The sequence below is a fragment of the Prenolepis imparis genome, unplaced genomic scaffold (assembly GCF_030444845.1).
Source record: "Prenolepis imparis isolate NDT839.2.m4 unplaced genomic scaffold, iyPreImpa1.0 SCAF_2, whole genome shotgun sequence".
NCBI lineage: Eukaryota > Metazoa > Arthropoda > Insecta > Hymenoptera > Formicidae > Prenolepis > Prenolepis imparis.
This window is the reverse complement of record NW_028141160.1, coordinates 14465224-14482909: the sequence shown is the minus strand read 5'-3', so window position 1 is coordinate 14482909 and position 17686 is coordinate 14465224. Positions and strand designations below refer to the sequence as shown.

The following is a 17686-nucleotide window of genomic DNA, read 5'->3' as shown; positions in this document are numbered from 1 at the left end:
CGAGAGAAACATTCTTTCGTTGGAATTCTTTGTGCAACATTTCGATTCGAATTGTTACATGATCGACGAACATGATCGAGGATGCGATGCCGGAACATTCCTATTCTGACTGCAACGCATTACACGATTCGAGAGTTTAATCTTTTCTTTAATTATGTAAAAAAAGAACATTTGTCCTAGAATTTGCAATCGATTTACTTCTTCTGCAGTTCGATATAATTTGTTGCTTAGAATTATAGATATATCAATCGGAATTTTTTAACTCTGTGGTTCTTAATGATCGTTATAAAAAAATTGTACTTTACATTCTGAATTAGTTTCTTGTTGAATATATAAAGAAATGCCATTATACATGACGTACAAAGATATGCCAATTTTATGCTCTTTACCTAATGAATGTGTCTTTTTGTCTGTTCTAGGTAAGTGTTCTTTCCTGTTTGCCACTAGCAATATTGACTTTTAATTGGAAAACATGATATTTGTCTTCAAAAGGTAAGTGTTAGATTATCAGAAATAAATGCTCTGATGATGAAAGAAACATACGTAAGATTGAATAATTCGTTAAAGCAGATAGCTGCGGATAGGTTTTCTTTATCAGGAAAAGCATGGATCTATTATTATAATAATAAATTATTTATTATTATAAAGTATATGAAATCAAAACATGAAATGCACTTGCATTCATCAGAATGAGGATAAACGGCGTTTTAATTAAAAGCTTATAAAAGCTTAATTAACGCTGTTAATATTAAACAACAATTAAAATTATCCCGTTATCTTCTAATTGCAACAAATTCGATCTTCATAACTCTATTCAATCGCGTCTGATAGAGATCATTAGTGCTGCTATTGATATACTCAATTAACGCAAAGTGACGGCGAGCACATGGAGCGCATATAAGATAGAATCTTATATTAATCGTCAACAGATCACAAGAGAGTTTCTCCGCAATAAAACGCTTTTCAACTTCGCGATTTGATCAATAACGTTATAATTATCCATCCGCGCTCGAGGCTCCGATCTAATGAAAGTGCGATAGACTTCTTGTCCCTTTTTTCAACAGCGTCGTAAAACTAATAATCGGTGTCATTAGTTTTGAATAGCGCGAATGTTCCATCTCCCGTGTCTATGGCGAATGAGATTTATTGTCGCGATTACGCGGAATCCGTTCAACGGAAATTCAAAGGTGATGGAATTGATGAGGGATTAGCGACGGTTTCTGACGCGTCAAATCGCGCCAGCGAAAATTCTCAAAGAATGTCTTTAATCGAACGAAAGCAGAAATGTGAATCGTTTGTATATAAATAACGAAAAAAAAATTTCGCGCTTCTAACTAGTAGAATAACCTTTGGCATAGTCCGCTTTTTACCGCGAGCGTAAAAATTAACGATGAAAGGGGCATCTGAATACAGAGATATCGCGCCGCGGTAATGGAATGATTCCGTTCCGCAGGGACAGTTATAAAAATGCGTAATCGAAGAAGCGTTTCGCTCTTCGAGAGAATCAAGAGCCTCTCGCAGCGCGGGAGATAATCGAGGGAGATAAGAGAACGTCAGCATCCTACATCCGCTTGTGTTCTATAGAATTCACCTATCACCTACTTTCGGCTCGTGACGAAAAGAATTAATAATCATAGTAATTCCCGAGGCGGAGATGGAGGTCGGTAGAAAATGTGTGCTCGCCTCGAGGTGCCTCTACCGAGATAAGACGGGGCAGATGGGAAAAATCTGAATAGGGGATAAGAGAGGATAAACTGTGAGGTACATCGCCGTAAAAAAGAATGTCACATTGTCGAGTAAGTAACGGCACGCGTTTCGGTTATCGCGCGATGTTTATCGGTTCATTTATATCCACGAGAAGAGAAAATTTAAATGTTTTATCGCTAACAACGCGGCGTTTAATTATGCATTAGCGCGATCGTTAACTCTCTCGTCATTATAGCAAAGATTCGTACCTGTCAAATTCATACACATGGCATCAGCCATAGATTTGATCGGATCCTATAGTAGATGTATCGTTAACAAGATCGCGTAATCGCATTACATATGCCTGATTTGGTGGTTAAACGTGTGATGCAATAGAAAATCTTTAATACATCGTAACAATCAATGTTAATTCTTTGAAATAAAAAATGTCTGCTATGCACTGCTGTTAGAACGGCACGTTCAGCAATCTGCAACACACGAGTGTATGTTGCAAAATAATTTATATCAATTATAAATGTGTTATAATGATGTATACGGCATACAAATGGAATTATTCATGTAATAACCGAGAGATATCACATTATAATTCTGTCGAGATGCGTTTATGATATATTGCAATGTATACCGCGAGAATCTAAAGTGGGTTAGACGGCACTTTTCCGCGGGTTGACGTAAGATAAATGTCACGCCGCCGCCGCCGCCGTGCAGAGTTTACTTTCGTTGATTCTCACGCTGGATAGAGGCGAGCGAGCATCGTTGAAATGATTCGCGGGTCTCAACCTCAATCTCGAGTCATCGTTAAAATTGTACCATAAAAGCGAGAGACGCGAAGAGAGCCGGAGGGGTCCCGAGGAGGTCAGTAGAGGTTTATCGTGGATGTGCACCGTCCGAGAAATCTCGCGAAACCGTTCGCCACCGTGTGCGCGTTTGTGTCTATTACACAATACGGGTTTCTCGTTTAATCGCGTAATCGCAAGCGTTGCTACCCTCCCGCCACCACGATCGCGTTCGATCGCGACCGATAATTAACCATAAATCGTCCGGACCCAGGCTTGATCCGATCGGGAGCTATTTCTACCGGTCGACGTTTCGCTCTGATTTCCAGAGCAATAGCTCGATTCATTCCTACGTCAATTGTCACGCGAATATGTCATTAATTATTCGTTTAATTACATTGGTTAACTAGTGACTCATTATTATATTATTATTAGTCTTATCAATATGTTTCGTAATAGCGATATCTGTGTAATGTCAGATGATATAATAATGAATCATCGCGGATGAAATAACAATCTGAATAAAAAAATATATATATATCAGGCTTTTAAGCGTGATAATTCGATAAAAAATAATTATATATCTGTTATGTAAATAGTTTGTCGCCATGATTAAGAGTTTCATGTTGTCGAGAACGAAAATAGCATCTACGGAAAAACATACATACATACGATATCTTTAAATCGCTTCATTTGTTTGCCTTCGCGAAAAAGCTCGAGCCTTTAACTGTAAATTTCGAAAGGGTACTTACGGGCACACAGTACTCGAAATAATTACGGTCGACATATTTCACCGAGGCAAAGCCCTCTTATCTTAATTACCGTCGTGCCCCGTTCGTTGTAAACGGTCCCGCTAACCCTCGCCAAGGTTTAAGCCTGTTGTCGGTGGTTGTTGCGTTGTAAATTCGTGGGGGCTCGCCTGCGTGCCCTTTATGGGCGCGCGAGGCTCTTAGGGATCCGCGCGTCCGAGTTTTAAGGTTCGCGGCACCGCTGTAGTTCGCGGACATGATTGCATTTGCATTATACATGCCGCGGCTCGTACGCAGATTTATCTGACCCTCGGGTTTATTTATCTGGAGTTATGGCAAACACACCACAGCTGACCGGCCCGTAGCCCGTAGCCCGTAGCCAATAATGTATGGTAATGGACGGGACCACGATTGACTTTTTTCCTCTCCCTCGCTCTCTCCTTCCGCCCTTTCCTCGTCTCTCTTTCTCTATCTCTCGTCCCTTCTCGCGATCATCTAATGCTCTTATTGCAGCCGGGGATCGCGGCCTATCACAACACGAACGATCCATGAACCCTCGACCTCTTGTGTTCTCCACCTTCCATCTTCCTCTAATCCGTGGTCTCCTGTCTCCTTCCCTCGCCCGCTGTTTTCTTCGGTATTTCTGCGCGCACGTGTGTTTACTAGTACCCTCTTCTCCCCTCGATCTCTTTCGAAATTCCTCTCGATCAGAATCGATTTACAGCATCATCGATAACTCTCCGACTCGCGGATCCCAAGGCTCTGATGTTTGCATTTCTCTCGAGATAATAAATTGATATTATTTTCCTTTTAATCGAATCGTGTTAATTTTTTTATTATTTCGAATTTTTCTTCCGTTCGCTCGCATGCGAAAAGATCATTGACAAGGAGAGGTTACGGGAGGAGAGCAGAAAACACGACGCGAAACCGCGGACTCTCTTTCTGCATTCCGCGGTTTAGGAATGTACGGACGATCGCGCTGTAAACCGAGATAGCTCTGGAGAAGTGCCTGCTTGAGTTTAAACCGCCGTCGGTGTCGACTACTGGATGATTTATAAGATGATGTCTTGCAAAATATTGGACATACATAATAATGGACTCGTGCATATGCATTTATAGAGAGAATCAGTGAAACGATGAATCGAGGATATCGCTAAATAAAAAAATCAAAATTGCGAAAATCATATCTTTGTAACCCAAATACATCCGTGTAACTATTTTTTTGTCACCGTTTCTCGTTGACCATATAAGATTCGATCGAGCCGTTTATTCGCAAAAATTATTTAGACAATTACGAGACAGCTGAGCGATTTATCGCTTTATCATTTCTTCGCCTCTTTTTCTGTTCTATGCGGCGTCATCAAAGAGCGCTTTCCTACTTTTGACGTTGTCGTCATTTAACGGCGCGATGTTGCATAAACTTTATTATCTGCAAAATGATGATTCGCTTAGAAAACGGACAGTTGTCTCATCAATGTAATATTTGTCGCGCTTTGTAGAAAAATCGATATATTGATGAACAATACGTGGGTGCGTTATTGTTGCTTTATGATAATCTTCTGCATGAAATGATAATTTCCGCAGAAACAATAATGATTTTACAGAAATATGTTGCATATATAATTGCATTAATTATATTTTCATTATAATTTTGTACTCGAATAGAGATTAAATAGAGAGTAAACAGAATTTTCCGTGACTATATATAATGATTGATATCGACGCGAGAGATAAATCAGCACTATTTGAGTTTTCATTACCAAGCGCATTTGTTTCATTTCCATTTATGAAGCGAAGACACGAGTAAAAGCATAATACAATGCGCTATCACTTTCGAAACACGGTACAACATGGAATAATGGACTAAACGCTAACACATAACACGCTCCCCGATGACGGCGATGATGAATGCGCCGTGATTTCTCGTCGACGTGCATACGGTCCTTGAGAGAGTCCCCCGGTCGTTTACAAAAGAGGAGAAGATGCCCGTGGCGGTGTAACCGGCGTTACACGAATTCGCGTGTAAAACCGTTTCGCGGGATCAAGGAACGGGACAGCTGCACACCGAGCGAACTCTATAAGCTCTAAAGGCTGACGTAAGGATCTGCTCCCACATACGTTCATACATCACGCGCGGGACAGACTCGAAGAGAGAAATGAATACATAAACTTACCTTTCCAATCCCACTAGCGTGAACTGAAACATGTCCCACCGAAGTGAGATATTGTCTGTCCAATCGGTATCTAGCGCCTCACGTTAGATCGAACGAAGGGATATGCATCTTTGTGGAGAACGAAACTTGCTGCTCAGAGCCCAATTCAACGAATTAGATTTTTCCGATCTGTTGTCTGGATCGATCGAATTTCATGTATTTCTTGTCGAAAATCTCACCGCTATAATTCTACAAAAAAAGAAAATATTAATTACTATAGTTAAAATTTAGGCATGGAAATTAAATTTCAGATATAATATAAGGACACCTGAAATTTAGCTATGCTAGCGCTAATATTTTTTTTCCGTGTATGATAAAATATATCTTGTTCCATTACATCATTGAAGTTGACTTATTTCTATAAGCGATCAATATTTTCATCTAGATTTGTCCATGCGACTTGCGTCGGGTTTACGGCAGCCGACAATACTTGCTACATAGAGATGTACAGCGAATTTACATCGGTTTGTCTTTCCCACACGCGTGTGTCCACTGGCGATAACCATCGCGCCCCGTGACATTTCCCTCGTGCGTTCGCCATCACCCACGCCACTAAATATCACTCTCTAAAAAAGACGTGATCGATGCGGCACGTTCCTCTTTCAGTCCTTATAAAGTTCTTACGGCGACTACGAAAGCGCGTTTGACGTTGGTGAATGCCTGTCAAAGGATGAAAGGAGTACCGGTACACCTATGTTACCGCGTACACGCGACATTAATAAAAGAATGACATTTCTAGCCGCGGCCTGTCTTGTCTCTTGGTGAGGCAATTAGAAGCATTACGCACACTGCACGCTTTCACGATTTATTCACAGCGCAATTGGAATCGTTTCGAAGTTGTTGCGATAATACCTAAGCTTGTGCCTTCACGCATGCATAAATTTCAGGGAGAACAAAAAGAGTGCAAGAGCAGTTTATCTCTCGCGGAACAAAAATCATTTCTTTCACAAAGTTATTTTGGTGAATTTAATGTACGCAAATCGAACTAATCGCTTACGGCATCTATACCTATTATAATTCACAACGGGAGAGCCGCTCCCTGCAGGAAGTACACGCGCGACTCAAAGAAAGCGCGCGCCTAACATCAATGAATGCCTGTCACGGGATGAAAGGGATGAATACTGGTATCCCTATAAATTGCTATAGCCACAACAGGTTAAACGACAGAAAGGAATTTTACTTGGTAATTTCGTTATTCAGCAGAAATCGTATCAAAATATCTCGCCTTTCAATCGCGACGCGATAAAAACTGAAGTAACGAAGTAAGCACATACATGATAATCCACAGTTTTATTAAATATGTCATCTTTAATGAAATGCGTCTTTATATTTGAGAAGCTGACAAATAAATTTCATCCAATATGAGAACTCATCTCTCGAATAGATTTCATCTAAATTCGGACTTCATCATTTTAATTCTCGGAACGCAGTGCACGACAGTCGCACATCCAGAGCAATCAGAATTGGCATATCGATATCCCTCGATATCACGTCGGGCGTTGTAGCTCGAGGGAAGCTGCTCGAGCAATAATAAAAAAAAAAGACGAAAAACGACAGCCATCTCGCGCGACTCCTCCGCGACTCCTTCGACGAATATCTTAATTCCGGACGCGCGGCAGTTTCTTGAAAATGCTGCCGGTGCTCCGAGCTTCGAACATTTGCATAATCTTAACAGGCATTTGCGAGAGGTATGCGCCGGGCGTTTTATACACCGATGGCATCGCGATACCAACAGTCCGATCGAATATCGGGAGAGGGACCATTCACTTAGAAGCCGATCGCTCGGGAGAACTTCGAGAAATTTAATCGGGGCGACGAAATAATGACAACTCGCTGGCGCGTAAGAGGAGAAAGCCGTATTGCAACGGACGTGGCTCTTTTTTCCCTCCATCGAGAAAGAGAGAGACCCTTCGCGTGTCGCAGATTATTACATGCCATACGCGTTTTCACTTTTGATTTGGGATATCTTATTCGACGTTCATTATTTAATTAGTCGTACTTTATTTCTGTCAATTGGCGATATAAGCTATATATTTATATAATATATCTAACATAAGATGCTATAAAAATCTATTTATTCTGATTAGAAAAATCGAAGAGTAATTGACCAATTTTTTTTATATACATTTGCGACGCTGGTTACCGCAAAATTTCTTATCCTCGCCACAACATTTATACGTCCGTATTAGTGCGAAAAAATGCTAGACCACCGCGCATACCACTTGTTGGCTGAAGGGGAGGGTTCGCATGATGAAAGAGAGGTGATTTCTTTCGGTCGCGTTCCTCGAGGTTTCACGCACCCCTGCCTCCGCAAAAGTTGGCCATTATCTTCGCTATCGCTATCCCGCGGGCACGTCGAATGGAATACCGCGCTGCGGGGACGGGTTGAACGCGCGCGTTTCTTCTGGTGGCGAACAGCGTGTAACACGTGGCGGTATCTTGTATCGGGGCCGCGGTCCCCCGCTGGTAGCGCGGTGTTTTCCTCTATGCACGATCGCTGGCTATTCGCTGCGAATGCCGGGCCCCGAACCGAAGTCGAGCGGGGACACACCGAGGATATGTTGCGGGTTGCTTCACCCCGCATTCCCTCTTCGATCGCCTCGTGACCTCCCCTCCTTCTCTCCTCCCATAGCATACCTACAAGAGTAGATTTCCTACGGATAACCATGGGCCACCGTAGGCGCGCCCACCTTCGCGTGTGTAATAATGCGGAAAATGTTGCGATATTTTTAAGAATGCGTAATCGGTAAGTTTGCAAAAAGACGCTGTAAAAATTAACCACAGGTAATCTCTTTATAAATATTTATATTTCAGATTTTATTTATATATTTTCCGCAAATTATAAATAATTTCGAAAATTTAATGATATTGTTTTTATACTAATATGTAGGGATATTTGAAATGTCTCATCGCCATATATTGCATCCGCGGAGATAGTAATTGCACGTGCGAGCCTTATATCTTGCGCGTCTGATACTCGGGTTCACGCGAGGTCATTGCAAGGTTGCCTTGCGAGGATGTTTCTTCCCCACTTTCTTCATTTTGAACGCTCTGGTGCGCTCTTGAAACCGCTTACGCGATGCTGCAAGAACGCCAAGTTGAACGAGAGAGCTACGAGAACTTATATTATTAAAATTTTTATTATTTAATAAGAATTATTATTAAGGCTCTTCCGTATTAAAATACAAATATATAAGTGATAGGCCTTAAGAGCCGAACGCGGATGTTGATGCGTATTCCAACGAAATTTAATTTTTCGCTGGAATTAAATTAATTGTGCACAGGGCACGAATTATATTTTTCTCTCGCATCCAATTCTTTATGGGGGTTAGAGGGGATGTATGGAATAAAAATCTCAAGTATGAGATTATTCCATACAAGAAAAGACTTGGCAGTATACCAAGTAGTAAAAATTCGTGCCCTGTGCAATTAATTTAATTCCAGCGAAAAATTTAATTTCGTTGGAATACGCATCAACATCCGCGTTCGGCTCTTAAGGCCTATCACTTATATATTTGTATTTTATTATTTAACCCGTAACAGTTTTCATATAAACAGCTGATGTCTTAAGTGGTAACTATCTTTATGACGTAAATATATGATAAAGACGAGTGAGATAAATATAATTAATCGATTATACCGTTTTAACGGTGCGATATGTCCGAATTATCACTCATAATTCTCAAGACCGTGTTTTTCTTGAAATTAAAATGCTGATAAAAGCGAAAATACAAGGCAAATCTGTCGAGAAGAGAGATATGGCTAACAGATGCGAGATGCGGAATACGTAAGTAAGATATCAGGACGCTCATTTGTCTACCGCATAAATCTGAGTTTTTGTCCCATTCGAGTGTGAAAAATACGTATACGAAATTAAGAGATTCGGCTAACGGGTGGCATGTATTTATCATCTGCCGGCGAATTAATCGCTTTCAAAAGCGCGCATTTATCTTGTAACTCTGATAACATTTAATTTCAAATCAAATTTTGCAGCTACTTACATATGTTCCGCATTCACTGTGATTAATTTTGTTGTAATTTGTAAATTTTAGATAAAGTAGCAAATTAAATTTTTTTTTATTAAAATTTTTTGAATAATATGTTGCTACAAAAGAAGAGAAACATTAATATTATCTTTCTGATTGTTTATCTATTCTATATTCTTCACGTTCGTTTTGATTTTCTTACTTGGCAAATTAAAAGTTAATACATTCAGAGATTAAAGAGAGATTTCAAATAGATCTGTCAATTTGCTGACGGACCTAGCAACGTTAGATAACGTTTGACGCATTTCCTCGCAACAAAACCTACGTATATATCCTTCGTATATCTTTCATATTAATTGCAAGCGTGCCGAATCGGATGGATTTATCGGCGCCGCTTTATCGCGGGCGGTAACCACTAATAGCAAGTTTACTCGTGAAGGGACTAGTAAGCCGTGGACAAGAATTTATCAGAAGTATAGCCAATAACAGAAAGCGGTCGGTTGCGGGCAACGTACGGAGGCGGCAATTTGTATGCAGCCGATAATAATGTATAACCACCTACGCGATCCTTGCCTTGAATGCGATCCTGTAGCGATGAGATCAGCGCATCATAGTGCAAGGGAGAAACGGATAAAAAAATATATATTTACTCCGTTTTTTTTTTCCAACTCTCGCAGTATTCGCCTTTTCATTCAACTTTTGCGGGAAACGATAAACATTTAATTTCATTCATGCGTCTAGGTGGATTCCTTTACTTTTTAATGACGCTGCGTTATGGGCCTACTTGCATAATGAGCTCTGCAACTGTAATCCTCCTTGAAGCGAGCCGCAGATTTTCATTTCCATCCTCCTCGGTCTATGGATATGTATAATGGTTCGTTGAATAAAACGTAAAGGTTTTAACGAGCGGCATCGTAAAGCTAATTGAAGATGTTACGAATCGCGAGTGTCGTACGGCTAAATCGTTTCGCGGGAGATGAGCCAGAACTCGAACATTTTTCTAGCATATATTGCTTTTCCTTCCGTTTCTGTTCTGTTGAACATCTCGACAAACGCTGGCACATCACGATGATTTTACGTACAGAAATCCATTTCTATCATAATTTTGATAATAAACTACATTATATAGAATAAAATAAATTGCAAAGAGAGCAACAGTTTGAGAAATTGCAGTTCTCGTATTCCGAGAAAAACTGTTTTTCTCGTTGGCTAATCGGCCGTATGTGGCTTTTTATTATTGCGCTGCGTGAACGCACACGCACGCGCTCGTATCCGCTTGACCCTGAACTTTCTAAGCTAATTTGAATTCCCGGTTGATGTCTGTAGGCATGCCCGGATCTCTCGTAACGACCTCGCCTTGTTACTTCCGGTGAAAATTCGCTCTCGATTCATCTGCGAGTCGTGAAAGTTTAATCCATCCATTACGACATGAAAAAAAAAATCGCATAAGGAATTAAATATCTCTTTTTTTTTAATATGAGAGCCGTGAGATTTTTTCCTGCGAATTTTTCTATCTGTAATATTGAGTAGCATTATTCAGCTATGTTTGCAATATTACTCCGGGCACTCTCGGTGAAAATTTCGGAATAGCTCGAGGCTTCGCATGTTCCGAGAAATCTATAAAACGGCCAACACGAGCGGAATAAATTGTTGTCGAAGCTCGAGCGGAACAATCGGAGAAAGTATCGCGCACGGTTGCAAAAAGAAGAAAAAAAAAAGAACACGCGAAAGGTCGATTCGATAACGAGATCCCGATACCCTGCATTATGCAGTACGGTCGCGTGGAGCGTTGATACCGCTACTTTCTTTACGAATGATCATAGTGTTTAGGTCGCGTCTCGCTGTTAGCATATTTATGCAATGTCATAATTAACCAGTGCATGTAAAACTATTTTTCATATACTAATTTTTTTCTTTTAACTCCGAATGTTATTTACACTATATACTCAAAGAAAATTGTGGATTCTTTGATCTCCATCTCGAGACGTTAGATTATACGAAATTCAATTTGAATGAAAAATCAGGGGGAATTAATTTATCACAAGATCTTCGAGAGTCATACCGTTATCATGATGTGCTGCACTGGACAATGTCGCGTTCCAAGGGCAGTGCCAAGCGCATTGCTTATGCTCGCATCGACTTTCCTTAATCGCCTTTTCCGCGCGCCAAGTAGGATGGCGCCGCTCCGCATCGTCCTCGTTATCCCTCCCTCTTCGATTTTCATCGCGGAAACATCGACGCTCGTATCGGGCCGAGCTGGCTCCAGGTCGTTTTCTGTTCCAGCTCGTTCCAGCTCGCTCGTTCCGTGGGATTTGCGGGCGAGACCGAGAGAAGAGACGGTCCCCGGGGGACATAAAGACCAGCACCGTGGCCGAGTAATGTGGCTTCATTACCGGGAAACCTGTTAGTTATGCTAATCTCGACTTACAAACCCTTCATTATCGCTGATGAGCAATTAATACGCCTGCCTGCCCCCTGCCCGGCAATGCTAATGCACTCTTGAATGTCTCTCAATTACACGGCGACGTTGTTTCACGTAGTTGTCGATCGAGATTGATCGAAGATCAATTTTCTCTTTCTTCCTTTTTCTGATATATATATATATATATATATATATATATATATATATGCGCGACCTAGAGCAAAATAATATATTCCGAGAGATAAGCACGGCCTTGCGGGTTTCCGAACATCGCGCGTTAGAACCCTGACGACAGTAACGAGGAGAAAATTCACGCAGAGGAAACACGAGGCATCTATATGTATACGAGGTCGTGCAATAAAGTGGGTGCGGTCGATGTTATTGCGCGAGTTCCTCGATACAGTAAAACGAAGAAAAGGCACGAACTTTGATAACGAACTCGAGAGAGCAATAATAATCAATCGTCATACTTTTCAACGGTTTGACTAGATAATGGACCATTGAAACGTTAATGCAGAATTTTATAATGCACGTTTATCTATAATTCACGCTCGACTCATCAGAGAGAGACGATGCGCGTATTAAGATGCGAAACGAAAATAAAAAAAGAGCCGCGATCAATGGAATCGGAGCAAATGGAAGACGCGATAGGTAGATAGATACGTCCGCGAAGACGAAGGGGGAACGGAGAAAATTCCGCCGCAGGAGGAACGAGGACGCGTTGCTCGGAGAAGGGAATCGCTCGCAACGGGGGGATGTTGATCTGGTTAAGCCGGTGCCAGCGAACGCGCCGGTTAGGTTGACCGGTCGCCGTGCCGGCGAGAGAGGCGCGCGACGACCTCGACAAGGCGTGGCGGGTCACCGGTCCTCGTTCGCTCTCGCACAGTGGCGCAGTGTCTGATGGATTTCCCTTGGCTCTCTCTCGAAGCCTTTATCATCGCACGCGCGCAATTAATAATGTAATTGTGCGGCTCGACACGCGAAAATTGTCTGTGTATACTCTAAATTATTAATTCGGAGAAAAACTGGAGATAATATGGTTTATTTTAGAAGTAATCTTGTTCATTTCTATGGCACTTCATTATCGAATAATCAGCAATGTATGCGTGAACTTTTTTAATTAAATATTAAATTTGACAGGAACAGTCACAAAAAAGTGTCATAAAATTTTTAATATAATCTTTTGGCGCATTTAAATATTATTTATTTACATATTTAAAATTCACAATTTATATATGGAATCACATCCAATACATTATTATATAATTAACATCATATCATATATCTTTATATATAATTGTATATAAAAAAATATTTCTATTTTTTATATTATCATAGTTTCGTAATTTATGATTATAATAGCCACTCTATACTGCGATCGTGTAATTTTCAAGTACGGGCGTAAACAAATTACACAATTTAGCATCGACCGATCTACGAGTGTACTCATAGCGGGAGATAATATTCACTCTTGTTGATCGATTACAGCATGTCGGTGTAATGCGTATCGGCCCCCGTATCCTTACCGTAAGATCGACCCGGGCACTTTGTTGGCACCGGCGGCATCGCCCTTTCTCACGGAACAATTCCGCGCGAGGTCGCACGATGGAACGAAAACACGCGCGTGGAATTTCTAGCCTGAGTTCTCAACGCCAACGCAAATTCTCAACTTCAGGTTCGTCCCCGTGTAGAATTCTGCTCGCTCGCGCGAGCACGCTGTGTCCTTCGCGCGCGAACGTTGTTTTCCCATATAAGGGGTACCTCACGCGAAAGCAGCAGGAGCCGGGGGGTCTCGACCGGGTAGCTTGAAGCCGACAAAAGTTACACAGCAGCCAGCGCTCTCGCTCTTACTGATTAAATGCTTCATTCCTGGTGTCGAACGAGTTTCGTAATGTTGCGCCGACGATGCGTAGGTGAGATATACGTGTAACGTGTAATTCAACGTTAAAAGAATAGCGGGTTAGAGTTGAAACACAATACGGCAGGGTATTATAATTTCCAGATTGTACACACAACGGAGGCGATGAATAGGTCGGAACAATAGCAAGTATTACTACTTATCCGGCCCTAATTGGTAACTGGACTCTTCTACTCATATAGAGAATGAGCAATATCTTCTGATAAGATCCTAGCTTTACAGTAAACAATAATTAGATTAACATTTGAATACTAAGTAGCTTTTGCTGCATTAAGACGATCATAATATTCTTATGGTGAAGTAATTTTAATATTCTTGAAAAAATGCACTTTTATTAGAGGTACGGTTACATTAATTAGGATAGACATGACGTAAAAGTCATCCGCGGATGCTAGTTGTCTCTGACAGGACAAACTATTCTGAAACATCGCGAATATTTATCCTATTATTTTATAGCATGACAGATGCAATAACGATCGAAGGAGTTAGAAGCAACAATGAAATAGCCGCGACTTTTATGGCAAACCTATTACAATTTTTAGTATGGAATAATAAAATATTATTCGATACTTCCATTATATATTAATCATTATTTTATTACTTGATTTTTCGAATAATATATAAGCGATCTGTATTTTAACATTTAATTGAAAAATAATTATAGATATAATATAAGAACTCTCTCTCTATTATAATCATTGCAACTTACTATAATTACTGATTGTGAGACTAGATATCTCTCTCTAATTATAGAGGCTTGATATCAGAGCATTAATTTTTGTATCGACTTGCGCACCTGTGCTTCAAAAGTCCGTCTACCATGTCATCGACCAGAACCAACAAATTTTCCAGGCTCGCGCTGCGTGTAGTTTAACGTGACATGGTTCCGACTGAATGATCGTCTAAAGTTGTAACCGCGGCACCGAGATTCCTCGAGTCGGACAAGAAAGGAGAGCCGTTATTTTTCGAGGATTCTTTTCCCAGGTCACAGTCGAATGCAATCTCGCAAACACTCTCGACGAATTTTTTTTATTTTTAGACTAACATTTGTTTACGACAAATTTATATTATTTCATCGATGACACAACTTTCTCTGTAGCGCATTCCACTAATATAAGCATAGAAAATTAAAGCTCGAAATTATGAAGAATATATATTATATTCAAAATTGTAATGAACTTAAATAATTCAATATATATTTTTAAAAATAAATCGATTTTATTATATTTTAACAAAAAGGCCGCGAATATGGACACGAGAAGATGCACAATAAATATATCACAAGTGCATTTATACACGAACATTTCTATGTTCACCAATTTAAATTCCGCTTAACGCCTCTTTTGGCCCGGAGGGAGTACATCTGATAAGCTTACGCGCATAATTTTCAGAGGCTGAGGTACCTCTCACACCCCCTTCACCTCTCTCTCCCCGTTCGCAGTGACGCGCGAATAATTTAATAACACATGCTTCCGAGCCGACATATCTTCGCGAGCCTTCTCGTACTTGCAGTACACGAGGGGGGGCCCCCCTAACATCGTGTTTGTGGAAGGTATAATTGATGCAGGACCCAGCCGGAGATCGCGTTTGCCCTTAAGAGTTTGGAACTGGGTGGAGAAAATATAGGTTGTCTTCGTTATACCCGGCCTTTTGGTGCGCGCTCGGTCGCCCGCGGTGCAACACGAGGATGATATATTCGCTGCAACTGCAGCTGCGCCGCGCGGGTCGAACGACGCGATGGCCGTTTCGTGAGATTTCGAAATTGCTTGCCTCATGCCTTTTTCGCCTCGCGAAAACAATGAGGCGTGCTCCTCGTCAAGCAAAGTTTTTTTTTTTTTATTAATGTATATGCAATGGACGCGCGTCGAGTTTATAAGTCATCTTACTTACTCGCGCTTTATCTCCGTTCCTTTTAAGATATATAAAGTTAACGATGTGTTAAATATAGGATAAAAACAATAGAGATCTTCAACAGTAATGCGAATACTCGATCATGAACGGACTCCATTCTCCGCGTAATTTTATAATAATTTACATCGCGATTAATATTATGTACTGATTGGAAAATTGAACGCTGGAAGAAAGAAGTGAAATTACTTTTCTCGAATAAGGCGTTTATATAGTTCTGAGATTTTTCTGCATTCTCTGGACGAAGCGGTCATACGAAGCTCGGCGGGAACCGGAGTTTCCTGCGTGTTGTGCGAACGACTTAACTAATTAACGTTTTATGCGAGGCGACCATGAAGAGGCGGCTTTTCTCGCGCGTGGCTGACTGGTACCGTTAGAACCGCGAACGCATCGGGAATCCAAAACGGGTATATGGAGCCTATTTACCATAATCAATGACTATAACGTTTTAGCATCGGCGATTATACGAATCTCATTGTTATCGCGAGATTCTTGAACTTGCTTAACAATATAGATTCCTGTTACGCGATAAACTCTCTCTTGATACTTCTTTACGAGATGCGTACGCAGATAAATAGAAGATTAGAAGCTACTCGGCGAAACGGTCAGTAAGCGCGCCCGTTAGATTCCAAGTGTTCATAACGCGTATCATTGCCAATTAAATGGGATGTTGAGCGAAAATAAATTCAACGAAATTAAAGGATATGAATTATTCATATTGTTAGCGCAATTACACATGTATAAAAAGCTCTCTGCTTACTGCAAACTTGTATAAAGACTACTACTACATACGTGGTGGAATTAATTAATTTTTGTATCACTTGTGCATTCAGCTGCTTAAGATATAATTAAGAAATAAATCCCCCTCATTTATAAGACACTTAATATTGTCGGAATCGATCGTCGAAGCGCTCGAATGTGCAGCAGGAGATCGAACAAACGCTCCATTCAATGACAAATAACCCTTGCACTTACCCTCGGCGAGCCGGCCAATTGAACGCTATCTTGGCGAGAGAAGGGTGAGGAGAAAGGGGAAAGAGGGAGACCTGAATGCCCAGCGGCATGAATGCACGGCCTCGATCCTCCACGTCGATCCTGGTCCCCACCTTCGGCGATGAGCCGGCATGCGCGAGGAAGGAGACCGGTCTGCCGTTGCGTGCGCGATTCGCATTACGGCGCTGAATATTTCATTCATAAGCGGGCCGGAGCAATTACCGTATTCCACGAACGTGCGGAGCGTGCAGGGACGTTCGCGATCGCGCTTACGTATGTACACGCGTTGCACCCCGCGGTCGTTGCAACCGCTATTACGAGAGTGAGAGAGATGCAGGGCAATCCGATGTGGTGAATGAAACACGTCCGCACTCTCCTCTTTCCTTCCTCTTCTCTTTGTTTTCTTTACCTCCTTCCGTTTTGCCTTCCCCTTCGCTTTCTTTTTCCTCCTCTTCTTCCGTTCTTATTCTAGCTCCTTCGCTTCATCTCGGATCTCAGATCGATTGACTTTTTGCATGCCGACAGAAATGACGGACTTGTGTCCTCTTGCCGATCTCGCGCGAGACGAATTTGCAAGATTTTGCAGCTGCCGCTAGAGAAGCTATTTCTCATCTCTTGTCTCAGTCGATGCATGTATATATACGCGTCACATGGTGAACCGAGGAATACAGTAGTAACGTCAACGAACAAGCGATCCGCAATCGGAATTTAGATGCCGCGAATTCTATTAATAATCCTACATTAATTTATTCCTCACAAATTAATGACCGTGACGGAGACGCGAGTATGTACATTATTGATGGAAAAAAATTAAAATGTTAATTTTTAATATATTCTTAGGATAGAATCGAGGGGTCTAGTTCTATCGGAGAACAAATGTATAGTCTCTCGTCCGACTCACATAATTTTCTGGCCCACGCTATTAGAATAATTTGGTTGGAAATTTTTCGACCAAAAATTCATTTCACACATCTCCAAGTATACAGCTGCATAACACGCTCCCGCAATCTTTGA

The 17686-nt window shown here is 41.2% G+C and overlaps 1 protein-coding gene across 7 annotated transcripts in view; it reads left to right on the top strand.

Moving 5' to 3' along the window:
- LOC145948582 (uncharacterized) overlaps positions 1–17686 on the top strand; it is a 232400-nt gene that overhangs the window by 212781 nt on the left and 1933 nt on the right. Inside the window, exon 11 of one of the 7 annotated variants that reach the window (XM_083058264.1) lies at positions 420–17682. The exons of the other annotated variants lie outside the window; for them this stretch is intronic. Within the exon in view, the coding sequence (XP_082914390.1) occupies positions 420–476 (57 nt within the window). The 3' untranslated portion in view covers positions 477–17682. Of the gene's footprint in view, positions 1–419; positions 17683–17686 lie in introns of those variants that run through there. 7 annotated transcript variants of the gene reach the window in all.